Raw genomic sequence first — 17248 nt, 5'->3', positions numbered from 1 at the left:
GGGATTCAGTTCCTTTATGCCCCTCACATATGCCCTAGAAACACCCCCCCTTTCTGTTCTGGAATTCACTCTGTAGAGCAGAACTCACAGAGTTCTTGAGCTCACAGAGATCCGTCTGCCTCCCAAATGCTGGAATTAATGGCTTGCATCCCCACCCCAGGCTTGAACCCATGTCACCACAGCAGTATCATAAAGCCCTGCAGTTGTCACCAGGGGCCACTTTGGGGTTGTCATTCTATTGGTTCGGGCAGTGTAAACTGGCATGGATCCAGTTCCATAGTATCAAATGCAGTAGGGTTGCAGCCCTGAAAGGTCCCTGTGGAACCGTAATCCTTTTGCCTGTAGACTCCTGACCTTGTCACTGAGCTGGTGTCAGCGTTGGAAGCATCGCTCGTGTCCTTTTCACCACGACTTCTAAATTTCAGAAATTACATTCACCTGTGTGTGGTTGGGTAGGTGAGTGGGTGCATGGAAGTCAGAGGGCAGCCTATAGGGTGTGGCTTTCTCCTTCCTTGTGGGTTCCAGGCATCTTAACTCAGGTGGGCAGGTTTGGCAGCACGGGCCTTTACCCACTGAGCCATCTTGCCAGACCCACACTGGCCTCTTTCATTTGGCATTAATCATTTACATCTGCTTTGAATCTTTTCATGGCTCAGTAGTTCGGTTCTTTCTAGGGCTTAGCAACGTTCCACTGTTTGAATGGACCAGTGTGCTTAATCCATTCACCCAGTGAAGGACATCTGTATTGTCTCCAAGTTCATGCAACTATAAAAAAAGCTGCTATAAAGTGTGTGTGTGTGCGTGTGTGTTACAGCCACAGACATAGCTCAGTGGTAGAGTGTTTGCCTAGTATGCATAAGGCCTAGGCTCAATACTCAAGACTGAAGGAGGGGTGGGTGCGACATATGTCAGCCCTGACCAATAGAACCATAGAAGTGACACTAAAATCAAATCCCTGAGTAAATAAGCAGAAAGGGGAAGACAGGTGGTGAGTGAGCCGTGACCTACAGGAACGGTGGTAGGCAGGAGGTAGTCCCCTGCCAGCCAGGCATCCTAATGTGCACAGGGCCTCATCAGGAAGATAGATGGTCAGGCAAGGGGGAAGTACTAGGAGCAGCCACTATACACTGAGGTCAGAGGAGGGTGGCATAGCTGGTTGAGGTTGTGTTTGGAAAGGGCTTAAGAAAGACTCTGAGGGGCTCAGGAGTTAAGAGCACTGACCGCTCTTCCAAAGGCCCTGAGTTCAATTCCCAGTAACTACATGGTGGCTCACAGCCATCTGTAATGGGATCTGATGCCCTCTTCTGGTGTGTCTGAAGACAGAGACAGTGTATTCACATACATGAAAAAAGAAAGACTCTGAGAGCCAGTGCCATTTGCTTCTAATCCCAGAACTTAGAAGGGAGAAGCAGGAGGGATTTCCATGAATTTGAGGCCAGCCTGGTCTATACAGAGAATTCCAGACCACTAGGGCTACAAAAAGTGGCCTGTCTCAAAAGAACATAAAAGATGGTCCCTGAGAGATTGCTTTGTCAACGCACAAAGCAAAAACTCATGTGTTTAAGTTGCATGATAGCCACTAGTGGTGGATTGAAATGACTTAGAGTTTATAAAGTGGTCATGGTGGCTTACCCTGGGAATCTGAGGGGTTCCTGGGAAGCTGAGGCAGGGGGAATGTGAGTTCGAGGCCAAGCCTGGGCTATGTCATAGTTTTTGACAACTTAACACAAGCCTACATACACCTAGGGACAGGGCTTCTCAGCTGGAGAACTGCCTTCATCAGCTGGCCTGTGGACTCGTCTGTGGAGCATTTTCTTGATTGCTGCTTGATGTGGGAGGGCCCAGACTATCCGATAAGGAAAATGTCAGGCTAAATGTTGAGTACCTTGTGGGAGACTTCCTATGAATGAGCTGTCAAGGCTCTGCCAAGACCCTTGGCCCTAGGTCTGGTCTTGACTTGAGCCAATGCCTCCTGCAGGTCCTGCTTGAGAATGTCAGGCTCAGCCCACACTGAGCCAGAGTCCATTCTGGGCCACATCGCTGGAGATACAAAAGTGCATCCATGCTGGGGACAGCCGGTGCCAATGATCTGAACGGTCCAGAGCTGGCAGTGCCCAGCAATGTGCAAGGGTCGCACAGCCTTGAAGCAGAAGTCACAGGTGTCACTTACAGGTGTTGAAAAACGTGTTCATCACTCAAAAAAAGGGGGTTCAAGTGAATTCTCTCTCTCTTTTTGAAGATTTATTTATTTATTTCATGTATGTGGGTAAACTGTCGCTGTCTTCAGACACACCAGAAGACAACTTTGGATGCCCATTACAGATTGTCTTAGTCAGGATTTCTATTCCTGCACAAGGTCTGGAGAGATGGCTCGGCGGTTAAGAGCACTGAGTGCTCTTCCAGAGGTCCTGAGTTCAATTCCCAGCAGCCACATGGTGGCTCACAACCATCTGTAATGGGATCTGATGCCCTCTTCTGGTGTGTCTGAAGAGAGTGACAGTGTACTCACATACATAAAATAAATAAATAAATAAATAAACAAATAAATAAGTAAATAAATAAATAAATAAACAAATAAATAAATCTATTCCTGCACAAACATCATGACCAAGAAGTAAGTTGGGGAGGAAAGGATTTATTCATCTTACACTTCCACACTGCTGTTCATCACCAAAGGACTTACCAAATTTAGCTTCCAGCCTCTCCTGCAGATAAAGATGGGCATCTCTCCTGGGAGCTTGTGAAGCCTCACGCCCTTCCTGAGGCCAGCAATCCCAGAGATGCTTTCTGTCTGCCCTTTACCCCCTGTTCACTTCAAAATATCACGGAGCCTAGGGTAGGGGGAGGGGGTGACGGGACCAAGCCCTGGTACCGGAAGTGCACCAGTCCTGGGACCACAGAACTTGTACCCCCCACATCCGTGCATTCCCCCAGTGCTTACAGTGTGCAGAAGTCAGATGCACAAGGATACCTCACAAGGCTGGCCAGAGCCTGTTTGCCTGTGGCTAGCGGTTTAAAGGGCAAATTGCTCTTTAGGACAAGCACATGACACTGGTGTCAGTCTTGATCACCATGATGGTGACCAAATAAGGCAGACAGGCAGCTGCGGAGCTTCTGTCTTCCTCTGTCTGCTTACCTTTGACACAGGACAAAGGTGATCACAGTCTGTAGTTTTTCCCAGGTGCTTCAGAGGCAGACAGATCAAGTCATGTACCCCCAAGCAAGTAATAAAAGGGGGCCTGGGCCCCTGACATAGGGCTGTGCGCTCAACAGAGTTCTCATTGACGTTTTGCTGGAAACATTTCGCCAATTTAGATTACTAAATTGTTAGATTACTAAATTGTTTGTTTGCCAATGTGAAGGCGACTTGTGCAGTGAGACTTTTGGCTTCTTTAAAAACCCAGTTGTGGGCTGGTGAGATGGCTCAGTGGGTAAGAGCACCCGACTGCTCTTCCAAAGGTCCAGAGTTCAAATCCCAGCAACCACATGGTGGCTAACAACCATCCGTAACGAGATCTGGCGCCCTCTTCTGGAGTGTCTGAAGACAGCTACAGTGTACTTACATATAATAAATAAATAAATCTTTAAAAAAAAAAAAAAAAAAAAAAAAAAAAAACCCAGTTGTGGGGCTGGTGAGATGGTTCAACGGGTAAAAGCACTGACTGCTCTTCTGAAGGTCCTGAGTTCAAATCCCAGCAACCACATGGTGGCTCACAACCACCCATAATGAAATCTGACGCCCTGTGTCTGAAGACAGCTACAGCGTACTTATTTTTTTTTTTTTTTTTTTTTTTTTTTTTTTTTTATTTATTTATTATATGTAAGTACACTGTAGCTGTCTTCAGACACTCCAGAAGAGGGCGCCAGATCTCGTTACGGATGGTTGTTAGCCACCATGTGGTTGCTGGGATTTGAACTCTGGACCTTTGGAAGAGCAGTCGGGTGCTCTTACCCACTGAGCCATCTCACCAGCCCAGCGTACTTATTTATAATGATAAATAAATCTTTGGGCCAGAGCGAGCAGGGACTGAGCAAGCAGAGTTGACCGGAGCGAGCAGTGTTGACTGCAGAAGTCCTAAATTCAGTTCCCAACAACCACATGAAGGCTCACAACATCTGTACAGCTACAGTGTACTCATATACATAAAATAAATAAATAAATGTTAAAAAATAAATAAAAATCCAGTTGTGTTATACAACTATACTTTCCATTTAATTCCAGGCACCTGATATGGGGCTGCTTCACATTGTGCACAGCAGCTGACTATGATTTGTCTCATGCTCTGGCAGAGGTGTAACTCTGCCAGCGGACGGTAGTTTACTTTTGGAATTCTGGGAACTCTTGAGAGGGTACTAAAAGATGCCAGAGCCCCGAGAGAGGTGGAGGCTGCTGCTCCTGGTCCCTGTTGCTGTGGTTCATCAAGTGGTCATGAGCAAAGGAGGAGAAGAAGAAATTGGATATCGTGATAAAGAAGATTGGACTTGCCCCCAAGGAACTCAGTGCCCCTAATCAGCAGGAAGTAGTCTAAAGAGTTCTATGCCCCCTTTCCCCTCTAACCTTCTTCTCCCACCCAGTGTTGGGGGGCTGGAAGGGATAGAGTGGTAGATAGAAGAACTCAGTAAAGTACCCAGAAAGTACAGTTACAGACATCTATCAGTTTTACAAGGGGTCTTCCAAACTGCATTTATAATGCCCTTGGTCTTCCTTCCTGCTTCATAATGATGGCTGGGGCTCACCAGGTTGTGAGCATAGCCTGTCTCAGTCTGGATAAATGACCACTCTAGGAGGTTGTGGTATTATAGATCACATGTGTGGGCAGGTGTGTATGGTGTGTAAGTATGCATGCATGTTTTACATGTGTGTGAACACACGTGTGAATGTGAATACTTGTGGGTGTCTGTACATATGGAGATCCAAGGCTGATGTCAGGAATTGCCCTCTATCACACTTCCGCCTTGTTCACTGAGTCAAGGCTTCCTGGTCAATCCCAGAGCGTGCCACTGTGCCTGGTTTCACTCACCAGCTTGCTCTGGCAACTTCTGTCTCTGCTTTACACGGCTGGAATCACAGCCAATCTCCATGTATTTATGTGGTTTCTGGGACTCAGCTATGTACAGCATAACTTAACCATGTCCCCCACCTCCTCTATCTCAAGCCTCTCCCCATGCCCCATCTGTCCCCCACCTCCCCACTTATTTCCATCATTTATTCTGTTGTCCTGATGAGTAAGAAAATGTTTTGAGCCGGGCGGTGGTGGCGCACGCCTTTAATCCCAACACTTGGGAGGCAGAGGCAGGCGGATTTCTGAGTTCGAGGCCAGCCTGGTCTACAAAGAAAGTGAGTTCTAGGACAGCCAGGGCTATACAGAGAAACCCTGTCTCAAAAAACCAAAAAAAAAAAAAAAAAAAAAAAAGAAAAGAAAATGTTTTGAGTGCTGGAGAGTTGACTCAGTGGTTGAGAGCACTGGCTGCTCTTCCAGAGGTCCTGAGCTCAATTCCCAGCAACCATATGGTGGCTCACAACCATCTGTCATGGGATCTGATGTCCTTTTCTGGCATGGAGGTGTGCATAACAGATAGAGCACACTCATATACACAAAATAAATCTTTAAAATAATGTTTCAAATTGTCTCTTGCATCCCCCATGTTGGGGATAGAACCCAGGACCAGGGCGTTGGACAGACTAGACAACTAGTTTGCCAGCGAGTTGCATTCCCAGAGCTTCGTATTTTCAGACAGGGTTTCCCTGGGCAGCCCAGACCACCCTCAAACTTGCAATCCTCCTGCCTTAGCTTTTTAATTTAAAAAAAATTTTTTTTCTTTTTTTTTTTTTTGGTTTTTCGAGACAGGGTTTCTCTGTGTAGCCTTGGCTGTCCTGGAACTCACTTTGTAGACCAGGCTGGCCTCGAACTCAGAAATCCGCCTGCCTCTGCCTCCCGAGTGCTGGGATTAAAGGCGTGCGCCACCACGCCCGGCTAAAATTTTTTTTTCAAGACAGGGTTTCTCTGTGTAGCCCTGGCTGTCCTGGAATTCACTTTGTAGACCAGGCTGGCCTCAAACACAGAAATCCGCCTGACTCTGCCTCCCAAGTGCTGGGATGTTGCTGGGATTAAAGGCATGTGCCAACACTGCCCAGCTAATTTTTAAAAAAAAAATTATTTATCATATGTAAGAACACTGCAGCTGTCTTCAGACACACCAGAAGAGGGCGTCCAATCTCATTAGAGATGGTTGTGAGCCACCATGTGGTTGCTGGGATTTGAACTCAGGACCTCCAGAAGAGCAGTCAGTGCTCTTAACCTCTGAGCCATCTCTCCAGCTCCTGCCCTAGTTTCTTGAATGCTGGATTTACAGGTTTGTGCCACTACACCTGGTTTAGAATGGTAGATATTTGCAAAACGCTTTTTCTGATTCAGTTGAGATGATCATGGGTCAGATCTTAACATGTTTAAGGAATAAAATAGGACTTGAGCTCCTGTGGGGTTTATCTTTGTTCTATTAGTATGGTGTGTTGGATGGATTCTGTTTCAGCTCTGGAGCTCTTGCAGACTTGGGATAACTCCTTCTGGGTCATGGTGCATAATCCTTAAAAACTGCAGTGGGGGGAAGCGGGTGGGGCAGGAAAAAAACTGCAGTGGGGGGCTGGAGAAATGGCTCAGCGGTTAAGCGCACTGACTGCTCTTCTAGAGGTCCTGAGTTCACTTCCCAGCAACCACATGGTGGCTCACAACTATCTGTAATGGGGATCTGATGCCCTCTTCTGGTGTGTCTGAAGACAGCTACAGTGTACTCACATACATAAAATAAATAAATCTTTAAAAAAAAAATACTGTAGTGGGATTTTGCTGTCTTTTCTCCGAGAAGTTTTTTTTTAAAGACTTGCTTATTTTTATTTTATGTGTTTTGCTTGTGTGTGTGTATGTGTGCCACATGTGTTCAGGTGCCTTCCAAGGCTAGAAGAGGGTGTTGGATGCCCTAAAACTGGAGTTACAGACAGTTGTGAGCTGCCATGTGAGTGCTGGGAGCAAAGGCCCTGTCCTCTAGAAGAGCAACAGGCAGTTTACTGCTGAGCCATCTCTCCAGCCCTTGCTGAGAAATTTTCTACATTTACATTTAAAAGGAGACTTTTAAAAAAATGTACTTATTCATGTGTATTATGCATATGAGTGTCTGCATGCACACCTGTGAGCCAGAAGAGGGAACTGGATCCCCTTACTGATGGTTGTGAGCCACCATGTGGTTTTTGAGACCTCTAGAAGAAAAACCAGTGGTCTTAACAGCTAAGCCATCTCTCCAGTTCCTTAATTGGATATTTTTAAAAAAGATGTATTTATTTTATTTATATGAGTATACTGTAGCTATCTTTAGATACACCAGAAGAGGGCATTGGATCCCATTACAGATGGTCGCAAGCCACTATGTGGATTTTGAGAACTGAACTCAGGACCTCTGGAAGAGCAGTCAGTGCTCTTAACCCCAAAGCCATCTCTCCAGTCCTTAATAGTTTTGTTGTTGTTGTTGTTTGTTTTGTCTTGTTTTTGTTTTTTTGAGACGGGGTTTCTCTGTATAGCCCTGGCTATCCTGGAACTCACTCTGTAGACCAGGCTGGCCTCGAACTCAGAAAACCGCCTGCCTCTGCCTCCCGAGTGCTGGGATTAAAGGCGTGCGCCACCACTGCCCGGTTTAATAGGGTATTTTAAAAAAGAATTTTCTTTCTTGTGATGTTATTGCTGTTGGATTTTGAGAGTTCTTTTCATGTTGAAGTTTTTGTATGTACAAGATGCTTGCTGGATATACAGCTTGCTAATCCTGCCTTCCATCCTGTGGCTAGGAGATTTCAATATTGACAAAATTCAGCTTGCTTGCTTTGTCATTTGTCTAATCCCAGGTCACAAGGATTTTCTCCCATCTTTTCTTCTATAGGTTTTTTTTTTTCCCCCAAAGCAGGGTTTCTCTGTGTAGTCCTGACTCTCCTGGAATCTATTCTGTAGACCATGCTAGCCTGGTACTCACAGAGATCCATCTGCTTCTGCCTCCTGAATGCTGGGATTGAAGGCATGCACCACCACTGCCCCTATAGTTTTTAGCTTCGAGTTTTACCTTTAAATCTAATTGCAGTCTAGGACTGTAGCTGAGTTGGTGGAAAGCTTGCCTAGCTCAAAGCCCCCAGTTCAATCTCCAGCGCCACAGTACAGACAATTGTAATCCAGGACTCAGGAAGTAAAGGCAGGGGGATCAAAGGGTCAGGGTCAGCCTCACCTACATAGTGAGGTCGGTCAGCCTGGCCTGGGGAGATGATTTAGTATGGCCAGTGCTTTATGTGATTCTGAGTTCAATCCCAAGAATCCACAGACAAAAACAGGGCCCAGCAGTACATATTTGTAATTCCAGTTGGGAAGATTGCTTTTTGCTGCCCAACCAGTCTAGCCTATCTAGTAAACTCCAGGTTCAATCAAACACCCTTCCTCAAAATAAATAAATAAATAAATAAATAAATAAATAAATAAATAAAAGGTGGAGAGCAATTAGGGAGACATCTGATGGTGACCTCTAACCTCCATGTGTACACGCACATCAAATTAATTTGAAATTTTTTATGATTGTTTTTTTTTTTTTTTTTTTTTTTTTTTTTTGGTTTTTCGAGACAGGGTTTCTCTGTGTAGCCCTGGCTGTCCTGGCACTCACTTTGTAGACCAGGCTGGCCTCGAACTCAGAAATCCGCCTGCCTCTGCCTCCCGAGTGCTGGGATTAAAGGCGTGCGCCACCACGCCCGGCTTTTATGATTGTTTTTGTTCGTACAGGGTATCCTGGAGTCCAGTTAGCTTCAGACTAGCTATATATCCAAGAACGACCTCAAATTACTAATCCTCCTGGACAAACTGACCCTGTACTGGGATTACAAGTGTGCACTAACACACCCACGTTTCTTTCATTGTTTTAAAAACAGGATATCACTTTGCAGTCTAGACTAGACTTAAACTCATATTAGTTCTCCTGCTTCAGTCTCTCCAGTTTGCTGTCAATCACCCACTATCGGGTCTGGGGATCACCCCACAAACCACTCAGGCACTGATCTCAGTCAAATAGGGATGGTTTATTGGACGCCACACCACAAGATTTACCAATCAGGTCTTGACATTGAGTTAAGACCCTGCAGGGCTTTTAAGCCTTAAATCCATAAATATCTGTGCCAAGTTATTCTACCAATCAGGATTTAGGGATAGGGGATTTCCTTGGGAACACATCTTTGTGGTACATTTATCCTGCTCCCATTGGTTAGAGTATTTAATGGTGGCAGGGGACTTGCTTCACGTCGTAACTTGTCAACCAGGATGTCAGTTAACCACGTACATGTCTCTTTCTGCCAATCGGGATGTGAGTTCCCAGGGAGGTCTTGGGAACTTAAGTTTTACTAGACCACTACTCAAAATGGAAGTCTAATTCCAAATAGCTTCTATACTGGTCCAAGAATCTCTCTTATGATGGGGTCTATCCCAGGCACATTTTTTAAAAATGTATTTATTATTATATTTAAGTACACTGCAGCTCTCTTCAGACACACCAGGAAAGGGCATCAGATGGCTGTGAGCCACCATGTGGTTGCTGGGATTTGAACTCAGGACCTCTGGAAGAGCAGTCAGTGCTCTTAACCACTGAGTCATCTCTCCAAGGCCCCAGGGACATCTTATAAAGGCAAGAAACCTTAAAAGCTCATACATAGGTGTAGGAAGTGCTGCTGGGCTATTGGTTTGGATCCAAACTTATGTGGCTAACCATAGAAAGCAGTTTTAATGAATTCTATTGTGATTGTGTTCCAAGAACACCAAAGCACAGGACATTCTAGTAGCAGCAGTGAACAGCACGTGAGAAAGTGTCCTTAGGACATTAGTGGTTACACACACAAATGCACAAAATGGCGGGCTAGACAGGTAACAGTTACCTAGGGCTTACTAATGTTTTACCCAGGCCTTAACATTTTACTTAGGACTTATCACAAGTTGTATGTGAGCAAAACTATTTGTTTTTAAAATTTTTATTGTTATTGGTGTGTGTGGATGTGTGTATGTGCAGAGGAGGGAGAGGGCAATGACACACACATACATATTGGTGTACACTTGAATGTGAACGCACAAATGCCACAAAGGTCATGCAGAATCTAGAAGGCAACTTTTCAGTCATAGACTCTGAGGCTCAAACTCATGTCCTGGGTTGAGTCACTGGGGCCCAAAGGAGGCTTCAGCAGGGTGGAGAGTCTGCCTGTTCTCTATATCAACCTGCTAAGGATGGGTTAGAGGGATTTAGGTACCTTAGTTAGGGTACATTTGGATACCTATAAGCATGTATGTGTTCTTAGAGGGCTGGCCCAATTCCCTCAAGCATTTTGTATTTAACTCCCCCTTTCCTGAAAGGAGCCTCTGAGGCTTGCCAGGAGGTGAGAAGACAGGATCTACATTAGTCAAGGAGTGATTTTATCACTGTACTGAAAATTCTGGAATGTTGGTGAAATTACATGAGTATTTTTACTTAAAAAAAAAACAGAAATACAAGAAAACATTTTCGTTCTAATCCTAGGTGCAGGATATATATGGGGGTGCTTTGTATTTTCCGCAGCAGCTGACTATGATTTGCCTCGTACTCTAGCAGAGGCATGGTTTTGCCAGCTGCAGATAGTTTCTGCAATTGTGTGATGTTTGGAATTCTGGGAACTTTTCAGTTATATAAATGCCAGGGCCTGGAGAGGTGGGGTGTGCTGGTTGATGTTTGGGGGAGCGGGGGTTGGATGCTGTCTGTTAGTAGTCTAGTAGTCATGCTCAAAGAAGAAATAAAGGGATCTCTCCCGCCTCCCCTCTATCTTTCTTTTCCTCCCATCTAGTGATGGGGGTGTAACAGGGGGAGGGGAGATAAAGGGTGGGAAAGAGAAGAACCCACAAAGTAGCAAACACCAACTATAGTCTACATCCACTTGAAGCTAGCCCTTTAGTCACCGGACTCCAGGTAATTTCTCTCAGCATTATTAAGCCCATATACAAAAATTCTTTCATCAGCATAGTCCCCAAGTACTTTCACTGCAAGGGCTCCCAATCTTCCAGGGACTGTCCTTGCTGCTGTCTCTTCTCCTGTCCTGATTCTACAGTGTCCTCTCAACCTGTGCTGTCCTGTTCCAGCCTAGGTTCCTGTGCTGGCACAGAGAAAAGTGTGGCCTCCAGATGTGGCTTGGGGAAAGAGCCCCCATGTGAGAGTTCTCTCAGCTCAGAGAGTCCTTGTCAGGTACCCCTGGTAGTCAGCGTGCCATACAGTATCAAATGTAAGGAAGCTGAGGGTCAAGATAGGAAGTGGGGTAACCACTCAGCGGCCCACAGAGGATGGTTAAGGGTTAAGGCTGAACCAGACATAGTGGTCCACACTCTTTAATTCCAGCACTCTGGAGACAGAGGGGAGGCCGAAGGATCTGAGTTCAGGGCTAGCCTGCTCTACAGAATAAGTTCTAGGACATGCAGAGTTACACAGGGAAACCCTTACCTTGAAAAGTCAATAACAACAATAATAAAATTAATAATAATAAATTAGATAAAAAGTTAAGACTGGGCCTTGGAGGTGCCAAGTATCAATTTCACCATGGTCCGCTTAAGCACTGACTGAAGGAGACTTGGGAAGAGAGATGGTGAGAAAAGTAGGGCCAGCCAAGGCCTGGATCCCAAGAGTTGCAGCACATCTGCCCACAGAGAAGGAGCTTGGTGTGCCAGATTGTTCAGTATTGCTGAGCCCAGAACCGTTAGTGAAAGAAGCGAGGAGCCCTTAACCTGTTCCAGAACCAGAGCTGATGGTTTCCCACGTGGAAAGGACCCCAGTGCAGGAGTATAGATAGGTTCTGCCACATCCTCCAAGGTATCTTGGAGAGCCGCTTTTGACAGGTAATTTAGTGGCCTGTCTCCTGGCCGGGATGGGATGGCTGGCTCTGACAAATCTGGTCCAGACAACCTGCTTTTCTACCTAGGTTTCTGGAAGCACAAACTAGCCCCGATGAGGGGACACACCAGCCGCTGCTTAGCCTTTTTATGCCAGTCACTTCGCTAATTTCTCTTGAATTGAAGCATTTCTCCCTCTGCCAATTTCCTAGAGTTCAGAAATTCAAGCCGGGGCGGGGCGGGGCTGGACGCGCTGTGGGCGGGATTCCGGGTAGCCCCTGCCTGCAAATCCCCAGGCTCAGCGCCTCGCGGAGCGGGTTCAGCTGTGTCACCATGGGGAACAGCAGCGCTGCTGAGGACAGTGGGCTGTTGGCCGGGCGTGGGCCAGAGTCCCTGGGGGCTGGCGCCGGGCTTGGGGGCGCGGGCGCGGCGGCGCTGGTGGGGGGCGTGCTGCTCATCGGCTTGGTGTTGGCAGGGAACTCGCTCGTGTGCGTGAGCGTGGCCTCCGAGCGCACGCTGCAGACACCCACCAACTACTTCATCGTGAGCCTGGCGGCTGCCGATCTCCTCCTCGCGGTGCTGGTGCTGCCTCTCTTTGTCTACTCCGAGGTGAGCCTCGGTGCGCTCTTACCCTAGCTCCACCGCTCCCAGCCCCCAGCCCCAGCGCAGTTTCGCGCTTGGACCCTCAGCCACCTTGAGCCAGGGTGTTTGCAGGGACGCCAGGTCTCCTCACTCCTGACTATCCACTCTCTCCCGCTCTTCAGAATCTTTCGCCTACTTTTCCTCTTGTCCGTCACCCTACCACCCTCTGGATTCCTTCCTACTCTGTCTGAGATCTGCCTACCCAGAGAGGACTCGTGTCCCTAAAACCAAGAATCGCAGAAAATTGTCCTTCCTATTTAAGCCCTGGCTTCCACTGCAGAAATGCTGCATCCCGCAGCCCATGGCAAACAACAACAACAACAACAACAACAACAACAACAAAAAAACAAAAAAACCCAGCTAGCTAGACAGGGGAAAGTGCAGACACCGCAGCATCACTACCGATGACCATTGCCTTTTGGGAACACACACACACACACACACACACACACACACACACACACACACACCAGCCTGTGACAGCTCACTCTCACCCTTCGGAAGAAGCCCAAAGCCTGCAGCCACCCAGCTCCCAGGAGCTTGGAGCAGCAAAGGGTGAAGGCAGAGAGGCCTGGGCAGGATACTGAACCTGAGGGGCCGCTAAAGGGAGTGGGTTCAGGACCTTTTGGAGACTCCTGGAACAGAGACACCCCAGATCAGGTCTGGCTCGTAGGTGGGTCTGCTGTGGTTACTGGCAGTTCTTATCTGCCCACGGTTTGGGCAGGGTGGGGTGGGATGAATGGTGTGTCTAAAGAAGACCCTGAGTTCTGGAGCTGGAACGGAGGAGGCCAGTGGCCACACTTGACCCCAGGTCCTCCCCAAGGCACAGACGTCACTGTGATGATTCTTAAGCTCATAATCATCCCAAATCAGTGTGAAGGGATTTGGGGACGGCTGGTTTGAGATGGCTGTGTGCTCCTTTGCCCTTGAAAAAGAACACTCCGTGCAGCAGATTCACAGACAGCCCGGTGAGGTCTTTGTATTTTTAGGACACATTTGTCCTCAGGACAATTGCCATGTGTCCAGCAAGTGAAGAGACCTATCCAAAGCCCCACAGCAGTGACAGTTCATGCAGGGAGGATAACTCGAGTCTTGGAGGTGGGTAGGATTTGTGTTTAGGGGGCAGAGGGCCAGGCTTAAGAATTTAGGGCCTCCTCTCCCCTAGATGTTATCAACCCTCCTGGGTCTTACCCAAGCTTCTCACATAACCAAAGAAAACCTAAGTCAAGAAGCAGGTCTGTTTGCACTCTCTGTCTCCAACACATGTCTCAGGCTCACATCGGGCTTGTATACCCCCTTCCCTCTAATACACAGCCCTCGATTCCCCTCAACATGAGTGGGGGTCAGCAAGTCCGCGGCTCAAAGGTCAGGTCTTGTGTTTCATTTCTGCAACCTCTGCGTGGCCAGGTCCAGGGTGGCGTGTGGCTGCTGAGCCCCCGCCTCTGTGACACGCTCATGGCCATGGACGTCATGCTGTGCACCGCCTCCATCTTCAACCTGTGCGCCATCAGCGTGGACAGGTGGGTACCCCGGACGACCCCTCTCCCAGTCCCACCTTCCGGTTAGCCGCCCCACTCGGCAGCTTCACCGCTCCTGTGCTCCTCTAGGTTCGTGGCCGTGACCGTGCCGCTGCGCTACAACCAGCAGGGTCAGTGCCAGCTGATGCTCATCGCCGCCACGTGGCTGCTGTCTGCCGCGGTGGCTGCGCCTGTGGTGTGTGGCCTCAATGATGTGCCCGGCCGCGATCCGGCCGTGTGCTGCCTGGAGAACCGCGACTATGTGGTCTACTCGTCCGTCTGCTCCTTTTTCCTGCCCTGTCCGCTCATGCTACTGCTTTACTGGGCCACTTTCCGCGGCCTGCGACGCTGGGAGGCAGCTCGGCACACCAAACTTCACAGCCGCGCGCCGCGCCGACCCAGTGGCCCCGGGCCGCCGGTGTCGGACCCTACTCAGGGTCCCTTCTTCCCAGACTGTCCACCTCCCTTACCCAGCCTCCGGACGAGCCCCAGCGACTCCAGCAGGCCTGAGTCAGATCTCTCTCAGAGACCCTGCAGCCCCGGGTGTCTGCTCGCTGATGCAGCGCTCCCGCAACCTCCTGCACCGTCTTCCCGCAGGAGAGGCGCCAAGATCACGGGAAGGGAGCGCAAGGCAATGAGAGTCCTGCCGGTGGTAGTCGGTGGGTTCCTGCCCTGGGACAAGAACTGATAGAGAGAGGGAGGGAGGGGTCCCGGGAGCTGAGGCCGGGGACAGGGGGAGGGTCCAGGTTGGAAGGGTGAAAAGTGGGGGATCCTGGGTGAGGGACCTCGAGTGCAGGTATACAGGCTCACACCGCCCACCCCCAGGGGCCTTCCTGGTGTGTTGGACGCCTTTCTTCGTGGTGCACATCACGCGGGCGCTGTGTCCGGCTTGCTTCGTGTCTCCGCGCCTGGTCAGTGCTGTCACCTGGCTAGGCTATGTCAACAGTGCCCTCAACCCCATCATCTACACCGTCTTCAACGCCGAGTTTCGAAGTGTCTTCCGCAAGACTCTCCGTCTCCGCTGCTGAAAGAATGTCCTGCAGAGGTCAAGGAGTTCCAAGCCTGTGTGCAGAGAGCGCTGGCGCGCATTCTTTCAGTCTGATTAAATGAAATCTTTTCTAACCACTTATGAAGGCTGGGGGTTGGGAAAAAGCAAGGAAAAGAGGAAGCTCTTTTGTCTGGATGATGCCCCCCCTTCCCCCCCCCCGTCCCTGCCCCTGTTAACTTCTGTCTTTGAGGATGCTCAGTTCAGCTCCAGGAGGCAGGAGGCTTCTGAAGTCTCTGCCCCAGAAGAGTAGGGGAACTACTACATCTGCCTTAGTTTCCCCTCATCATGAAAAGTGACCAAGTGTCCTAGAAGAGGAGCTAGAGGAATTTCCTGAGGCTGCTGGGTCCTCAGGATCCTATTCAGGCCAACTCTTGCTCCTTGGAGAGCTAGGGAGGGAGGGCTCTGCTGTCATTGAAGGGGTGGGGGGGTATCCCATTTTGGAAACTTTCTGAGTACAGCACACATAGCTTTCTATCAGCCTTTCTCCAAAAGGTGCCTGAAACTCGGCACTGACCAAGTTCCACAAGGTGCCCTCTGGAAGGGAGTCCTCCACTCAGGCCCACCCAGTCTGTCTTTACCCCATGTATGTCCAGCATCTGGGTATCTATGTGACCAGTTGGCAGGGTTCAAGGCTGGACTGAGGGGCCCAAGCAGCCAATGTGTTGGGGCTCCTTGGCCAAGGCCCAGTTCTACAAGAAGAGGTGACTCCTGATAGGGACCACCTACCCTAATACTCCCCCCCCACCCCTGTCCTGTCATGGGAGAGATGTGAGTCAGGGCTGCTGTGGGCAGGAGTGCAGGGGGGCTGTGGGAGGGTGGTCCTAGGCTGGGGTCCCACATCAAAGGCAGCTGGCACAATGTGTCACACTCTGTTCTCAATATTGAGGAATAATGAGCTGTGAGTTCTACAGCAGTAAGCACCCCCTCCCCCCACCACACACACATTTTATACCAGTTCTGGTTGGACAGGGGCAATTCCCCTGCACAGAGAGAAATTGCCATAAGGCCTCACTGGGCTCTAGATGCTCATGCCCCTGCTGTGTCGTCTGTTGACCTTCCAGGACCAGCATGCTCCTAAGGGGTCAATGGGGTCTTGGGTTCATGTCTGTCCACATAGAGTCTAGTATTAGTGGAACTGGGGCTCCCTTAAGTTTTGCCCCTGGAGACTCTAGGATACCAAACGTGCCTGGCCTTTGCTGATTTCCACTGAACTGAAAGGCTCTACAGATACAAAGGTAAGGTTGAAACTCAAGTGAGGGGAGCAGAAGTCTCTGGAAGCTTGGGGAACTGAGCCCCAAGGGCCCCTAGACCCAAGGGCCCCTAGACCCAAGGGCCCCTAGACCCAAGGGCCCCTAGACCCAAGGGCCCCTAGACCCAAGGGCCCCTAGACCCAAGGGCCCCTAGACCCTTTGAGTTTCTTCCTTAGAGGAAAGGGAAACAATAAATTGGATGAATTCCAGGTGGCATGTGTCACTCATCCATTGCTCTTGGGTGGTCACTACCCCTAAACCCATCTTGGTGTTCTGGGGCCCTCACTCGGTGACACTCCTTGGGGGTAGATGCCATGGATGCCCATGCAGCTGTCCCATGGTGTGGGCATTTCCTTGATGACTTTGCCATTTTGGTCTTGTTTTCCTGCCACTGTTAGTATTAAACTGAGCTGTATAATCTCAGCTAACTGCATGGTCTGGGTGGCTGGTTAGAGTTGAGGGCTTCTCTGCCACCAGAAAACAATGGCAAGGCTCCTGCTCAAAGGGTTGGAGAGGCCCCAGGCTTGATTCCAATTAAACAGGATGGTCACGGAGACCTTATTCAGTAGAAAGGCCCCAGGTGCCCGACTCCCTGTTAAGGCAGGGACCCTACAGACTTGGCATCTTCTTACTCACATGCATGACCCTCCCTCAGTTACCCTTCTGAATGTCTATAAACATAAAATATAAAAATTCATCCTAAACTTCAACTTAAAGCTTCCCTGCACTAGTAGGGGATATGTGGGTCTCCCACACCTACTTCCACTAGAGAAATACAGATTGAAAACTCCTCAGGAGGGTCGCAGGCTGGCCTGCACTATGTGCTGGCCACGACAGCAGTGAAGGTAGGTCAACAAGAGGATTGCTGGAGGCCTACATCCCCAC

The 17248-nt window shown here is 49.0% G+C and overlaps 1 protein-coding gene across 1 annotated transcript; it reads left to right on the top strand.

The window, feature by feature from the left end:
- Positions 1-12239: 12239 nt before the first annotated feature.
- Drd4 (dopamine receptor D4) lies at positions 12240-15138 on the top strand. Its single transcript, XM_021168711.2, has 4 exons — positions 12240-12515; positions 13956-14068; positions 14156-14724; positions 14891-15138. The coding sequence occupies exons 1-4, from the start codon at positions 12240-12242 to the stop codon at positions 15091-15093; spliced, it is 1161 nt and encodes a 386-aa protein (XP_021024370.1). The 3' UTR covers positions 15094-15138.
- Positions 15139-17248: the final 2110 nt, after the last annotated feature.

The sequence above is a fragment of the Mus caroli genome, unplaced genomic scaffold (genome assembly GCF_978045245.1).
Source record: "Mus caroli unplaced genomic scaffold, Mus_caroli_1 scaffold_8, whole genome shotgun sequence".
Taxonomy (NCBI): domain Eukaryota; kingdom Metazoa; phylum Chordata; class Mammalia; order Rodentia; family Muridae; genus Mus; species Mus caroli.
The sequence above is the reverse complement of the archived record's forward strand: the minus strand, read 5'-3'. Positions and strand labels throughout refer to the sequence as shown.

Coding starts and splice junctions, on each gene's coding strand:
- Drd4 (XM_021168711.2), top strand. CDS start 12,240: ATGGGGAACAGCAGCGCTGCTGAGGACAGTGGGCTGTTGGCCGGGCGT. Junction 12,516..13,955: donor CTCTCTTTGTCTACTCCGAG/GTGAGCCTCGGT, acceptor CTGCGTGGCCAG/GTCCAGGGTGGCGTGTGGCT. Junction 14,725..14,890: donor AGTCCTGCCGGTGGTAGTCG/GTGGGTTCCTGC, acceptor GCCCACCCCCAG/GGGCCTTCCTGGTGTGTTGG.